The sequence below is a fragment of the Tetrahymena thermophila genome, assembly GCF_000189635.1.
Source record: "Tetrahymena thermophila SB210 genomic scaffold scf_8254445, whole genome shotgun sequence".
NCBI classification, from domain to species: domain Eukaryota; phylum Ciliophora; class Oligohymenophorea; order Hymenostomatida; family Tetrahymenidae; genus Tetrahymena; species Tetrahymena thermophila.
In genome coordinates, this window is record NW_002476225.1 from 1 (window position 1) to 6,660 (window position 6,660).

The following is a 6,660-nucleotide window of genomic DNA, read 5'->3' on the forward strand; positions in this document are numbered from 1 at the left end:
AAAGGATGAATAAATATAAAATTTTTGAATAGTATTATATATTTTATTATATAATATTTTGAAAGAGTATTTTTAACCTAAAATATAAATAGATAGATAAATAGAATTTATTATTGATTTTATATTTATAAATATCATTCATATTTTTGTAAGTAAATAAATTATTTGTAAATAATAAAAAAATAAAATTTACTTAAATAAATTAAATCCTAATAAGTAAAGCCTCTGGTTTCTCCAAAAACAATCAAATAATTTGAAACTTTTAGTGTAATATTACATCCTATTAAATTATATAAATGCCAAACTTTTATATGCCAGTTATATTTTAATCTTAAATATTATCCATCAATCATATTTCTATCCTTTTTTTATTTATCATGATTAATTAGATGCCATCCATTATTTAAATAAAATCTCAGCGAGAAATCAAGTTTTACTTTTTATTTTAACTTTAGTTGTTTTAATGTTTTTTTCTTCTTTTTTTCTCAAATTTTTAATTTATCTTATGATCATTTTTTTCATTTTATATTTTTTAATCATAAAATAATTGTTTTTTAAATTATTATTTATTCATTCAGACAATACAAATTTGATTTTTTATTTAATAATATTTAGAGTAAATTAATGAATTTAAAAGCCGTTAATATTGAATTTGGCTTTTTATAAGCTTATTTCATATCAAGAATTTATGTAATTTTTTTTTAATGTGGGATTATAAATTTTAAAATGCTTATCTTATTTTTTATTATAAAAGTTTATTTTAAATAAAATTTTTTTAGGAGGAGGTTTTGAAAGTAGATTTAATAGATTGTATTAAAATACTAAATGTAATTTATATAAATGATTTATTTTAATTTTATAATAAAGTATATATTAATTAATTATTTACTTAGTATTTATTTTTATAATTTAATTTTTTTCAAACAATTTGTAATGGTTTTTCTTGTTTAAACAATTGCTTTAATTTTTGTAAAGCAGATATTTCTTTGTTTCCATCAATATAAGCTACTATTTCGACATTATTTTTCATATAATCAGTTACATTGGAATCAATGTCCTTGCAATTTTCAGGTTAAAGTTAGCACATCAAAAATCCACCTCCCTTAACGATGATTGAGGAGGCTTTCTTAGAGTAAAATAATCCACAGAAGACTTTATAAGGAGAATCAAGGCAGACACTTAAAAATAAAAGAGCAAGATTTTTACCAATGCATTTGTCTTGATATTCCTTTCTGACACCATAACCAGAACCAATAACTATGTCTCCTTTTTTGTAAGGAATACTGGTAAGGGGTTGTATTAATTTTTTGTTAATATTTTTTAGTATTTATAGATTTTTGGAAGTTGATGGAGAGGATTAGGATTCTACAAAGGCAGTAAAATCTTGAGCAAAAATAGAACCAACAACTTTTGTGCTATTTACAGAGATGTCAATAGCTATGATTCTAATTACAGAGTTATTTATGAAATCTTTAGATCCTTCTTCAATAGCAGATTTTTTCACTTAAAAGTCAGAGTAGATTGATCCTTCAATTAATCTAGATTCAACAACTGTCTCGTAAGTAGATTCAAAATATTCATCTGAGTATATTTAGTATCTAATGTTCTTTTCTTCATGGAGTACAGTTCCAGGAGGATAGAAACTCATTTTTTTAATTAGTATAAATATATTTTTTGTTTTTAGTAAATAGTATTTTATTTTTTATTATTTATTATATTTTACTGATCCTTACCAGTGAGCGACTTACTTTTTAAATTATATTCAAATATAATCTCCTAATTTTAGAATTATATTTGCTAATAATATTAACGAAATAAATAATTAGAATAGTAAATAAGTTAATAAGTTAATGGATTAATTTTTTTTTGGTTTAAAAATTTGAGTAAATAAAAAGTTTATCTATAATTGAATTATATTTTTTTTTGATTATGTAGGATCAATTTAAATTAAATTTCTGATAAATTCATAGATATAGAAAATTAATTAATAAATGTGGATATTAATAGGAATCTAACTCCTTTCAAAACAAATTCTGATAAAAAGAGACAATCATAATTGTAATTAAGGAAATGAAAATAGCATAAATTAAATTATTCTAAATAAATCAGTTACATATTTAATCAAGAATAACCAAAGAAAGAATTAACATTGAATATTAGATTTAGTATTAATTAATAGCATTTTAGAGTATTCTTCAATCTTTATCTATAAATATAATAAATAAATTCTGAAACTTACTGAATTTTTGTGATAATAATAGCAGGAAAAAAAAAAGCATCAAATAAATACACAGTTATATTTTTTAAGGTGAGCAGTTGCTTTATTTATAAAGAGGGTTCAAATTTTACTTTATTTTTTCTCCAATATATTTTACCTACCATTTGTTTTTTAAATCTAAAAAAATGTTTCTGTTTGATTAAAATTAATCTCTAAAGAATAAATCAACCATATTATACTGAGCTATGTTAAGTTTATAATTCTAATTTTTCTTATTTAATAACTGAATAGGTATAAAAATATTTGTTTTGTAAAGTTAGTTACTTATTCTAATTTTAAGCTGTATTTGATTATCCTGAAAAAAAATGAAAAAACCTAAAATGTAAAAGCGAGTAATATTTATTTAAAACATCTAAAAGAAATTAAATCATGTTCAATCAGCAATTATATAGTATTATTATAAACAAATTAGCAAATATGATAAAATAGAATGAATTTAAAATGTATATATTGTCTTGTATGGTTGTATTGAAAACAAAAAAAGGCAAATTGAAATGTATTTTTAAATTAGTAACTAAGTAAATCAAATTAAAAATGCGTAATTTATTTAAAATTAATGCTTGAATGTTTTTTTTGTTTAGCATAAAATTTCACATAAATATCTATCTATCTATATTACTATATTTTTCCTTATTATTTACATAATAAATATCTATTTTAAATGGATTTTTTTAATACTATTAGATGATATTAAAGAAATAATAAAAGTTTTCATTCATATTGTGTAACTTAATAAAGTTATTAAATATTGATTAATTAGTTATTAACCAAATTAAAAGTGATATTCTCAAGCAGACTGTAAAATAAAAGTGGCTAATTAATAGAAAATAATATAGATAAAATATAGATAGATGGTAAGATATGAATTTTATTTCAGGAGATTTTACTAAGGTATCCATATTCACTTTTTAAATTATATAAATATGAGCTATTAAAAATAGCTTTTCTTTCCAACAATTATAAATAATGCAATCATATTTTTTTTGATAAAGAAGGTGAAAATTTAAATTTAGAAATTAATTTCTGGCTTCATAATAATTAGTATAATTATACAAAAATTTTAAATATTTTACTATTTAAAAATGTATTTTTACTCAAAATATTAAATTAGATTACAAAAAATATTTTAATTTAAAAATTAAAAAAATATTATTTATTCAAATAAATTATAGCCAAACGCCTAATTAAAATCTAGCGGTTTGCTTATTAATGAGTTTAAAATGAAATAAAAATATATTTGAAATTGTTAGTTCTAAGCCATTTTTTTTTTAATTGATTTTTATTTATGATAAATTTTGGTGATTAATTTTATTGGATGAAAAGCGTCTCTTAAAATATTCTTTGATATTACAAAATTGCGGTACAATTAAAATAAGATCAGTTATATATTTATATTCATACTTATTTAAATTATTATCTATTCTAACTCGAATTCATCAGACAAAATAAAGTTAAGTGTATGTAGTCTCTATTAATCATAACTTATTTACAAATTAATTGAATAATTAAAGTGGCTATCTGAAATTATAACGAATTTTTTAATCAATTTTGAAATAATCTAATAAAGCTATTATTTCTAAAATAAATATAATGAAAATTTTTAATAAAAAAACGCATTTACATTTCATAATTTATTTACTTCTATAGATTGAATAAGAAGAAGCATCTATATATATATATTTACACTTATTTAATATTTCAGATTTGTTATGTTATTGATAAAATTAATTGATGATATTGTATATTAATCAAATTTTCAGAATTAATGAGAAACAAGTGCGAATCAAGCAAAACATTCTTAGATAAACAAAAGATATTTAATTTCTTCAAAGTTTCAAAACCTTATTATTCATTTATCAAAGAAAATTCTTTTTTAATTTTATTAATAATTCATCCTGAATCTATTTATTTTACATTAAGTGAAAAGAGATTATTTTAAATAAATACATTTATATCATTTTTTAAAAAATATCTTTTTTCTTAAATTAAGAAAATAGGGTTTTTATTGATTAAAATATCTAATACAAATTTAGCAAACCATTAATATTAATTTTATTTATTTATGAGTACTTTAAATAATAAAAATACTATTTTTCTTTACATTTTTAATAAATTATTTATCTTTTTTTTAATATTAAATTGATACAATTTTTTTAATTAAAAATTTTATAATAAATATTTTAAAAATAAAGCTTGAAATACAATTAATTAAATATAAAAAATATTTTCGTTTTTTTCATTATTTATTTTTGATTTATCAAAAAACTTCTTTTTCTTATACAATTTAAAATTATTTGATAATTAGAGATATGGTAGTTTGTTTTCTTTCAAAATTAAGTTTAAAATTAAAAGAAATTTGATAGGATATTTTGTGAGATTTTTACTGAGGATAATAATTAATTTTTATAAGATGAAGGAAGAAACACATTTTCTCCAAAATTAGTATTCACAAATTAAAATAAAATACTACTATAATATAAAAATAAATAATTTATTAAATTTGTTATCTGTTCTTGTATTTCAATTATTATCAATAAATAATTGTGTTTTTGTTTATATAAATGTATTTATTTGCGTTAATTTATATTTGATTAAATTATTTTCTCTTTTATATATATACTTTAAATCCTCATTATTAAGGTCCCCTCTCTCCCTAAATTTTTACCTTTCCTTGAGACTCTTAAAAATATTAATTTTAAATAGTGAATGTTAAATTAATTTTCTGTATATCTCTTCATAAAACCATATATATAAATTAATATTTGACAATTAATTAATTAATTAATTATTATATTTATTTGTTCTTTTTAACCATTTATTATTTATTTATTTATTAATTAATTAAATTTCATAAATTGCTTTTCAATATTTTTGAAAAAAAAAATAAATGATATAATAGATTAAAAAATATTATAATTTGGAAGAAGTAATTATTAATTTTTTTACTAATATCCTTTAAATTTATATAAATTAATAAAAAAAGTTTAAAAGCTCTTCACTTTTATCTCATTAGGTTCTCGATATTATTCTGAGGTATATTTAATTAAAAAAATTACTTTTATTATTATTAATATTTTTTATATATTTAAATTTCAATTTATTTAAATAAATAATTTTTATTATACAAATTATCATCATTATTTATTGATGATAAAACTAAAATTTTTTATATTTTAACTTAATTTTCATTTAAATTTTTAATTATTTATTTATTATTCATTTTTTATTATTTGATATATTTTCTTCATTTTTTGCTATTAAAACTTACACTTAATAAAAGCTATTAATTTGTTTTATATTGTAATATTTTTAATTATAAAAGTTAATTTAAAACATTAAAGTTCTTTTAATTTATTTGATTTGTTTTCCTTTTACTTTTTTTTATGTAAACTTATTTTTTCATTCTTTGTTAATTTTATTAATTTTAATTAATTTTATTATTTCATTTTTTTCTTCATTTTTTCCTCCTAATTAACAAAAGTGAAATACCTATTTAATTTATATCTTTCTTCATTTTTTCCTTCTAATTAACTATTTAATGATATATTTTTTCTTCAATATTTAAAAAGGTCTAATTAAATTGGTGATGAAGGTGCATCAGGCTTAGGTTCTGCTTTAGCAAATTGCATTAATCTCTCAAATTTGACACTTGACCTTTAGTAAAAATAGTTTATTTGTTTTGGATTGTGATATTTTTAATTATAAAAACTAATTAAAAACAATAAAGCTCTTTTTTCTTTTTCTTTTTATTGTGCTTGCTTTTTTTTGTTCTTTCTTTGTTAATTTAGCTCATCATTTTATTTTCAACTTTTGCTTTTATTATTTATTTCTTATTATTTCATATTTTTTCTTCATTTTTTCCTTCTAATTAACTATTTAATGATATATTTTTTCTTCAATATTTAAAAAGGTCTAATTAAATTGGTGATGAAGGTGCATCAGGCTTAGGTTCTGCTTTAGCAAATTGCATTAATCTATCAAATTTGACACTTGACCTTAGGTAAAAACAGTTTATTTGTTTTGGATTGTGATATTTTTAATTATAAAAACTAATTAAAAACAATAAAGCTCTTTTTTCTTTTTCTTTTTATTGTGCTTGCTTTTTTTTGTTCTTTCTTTGTTAATTTAGCTCATCATTTTATTTTAAACTTTTGCCTTTATTATTTATTTCTTATTATTTCATATTTTTTCTTCATTTTTTCCTTCTAATTAACTATTTAATGATATATTTTTTCTTCAATATTTAAAAAGTAACAATTAAATTGGTGCAATTGGTGCATCAGGCTTAGGTTCTGCTTTAGCAAATTGCATTAATCTCTCAAATTTGACACTTAACCTTTAGTAAAAATAGTTTATTTGTTTTGGATTGTGATATTTTTAAT

The 6,660-nt window shown here is 18.4% G+C and overlaps 2 protein-coding genes across 2 annotated transcripts; one reads left to right on the forward strand and one right to left on the reverse strand. All coding sequences in view use genetic code 6, as the record gives it.

Annotated features, from left to right (window-relative positions):
• Nucleotides 1-919: 919 nt before the first annotated feature.
• On the reverse strand, nt 920-1,648 carry TTHERM_01667140 (hypothetical protein; the record flags this gene model as incomplete). The annotated part of the gene is made up of 1 exon (XM_001029244.1): nt 920-1,648. One exon carries the CDS (start codon nt 1,646-1,648, stop codon nt 920-922), a length of 729 nt encoding a protein of 242 aa, XP_001029244.1.
• A 3,517-nt stretch (nt 1,649-5,165) lies between these two features.
• TTHERM_001667140 (oxalate/formate antiporter protein) lies at nt 5,166-6,650 on the forward strand (the record flags this gene model as incomplete). Its single annotated transcript, XM_012799631.1, has 5 exons — nt 5,166-5,204; nt 5,262-5,311; nt 5,848-5,937; nt 6,189-6,278; nt 6,530-6,650. The coding sequence occupies 5 exons, from the start codon at nt 5,166-5,168 to the stop codon at nt 6,648-6,650; spliced, it is 390 nt and encodes a 129-aa protein (XP_012655085.1).
• Between the last annotated feature and the right edge of the window lie 10 nt (nt 6,651-6,660).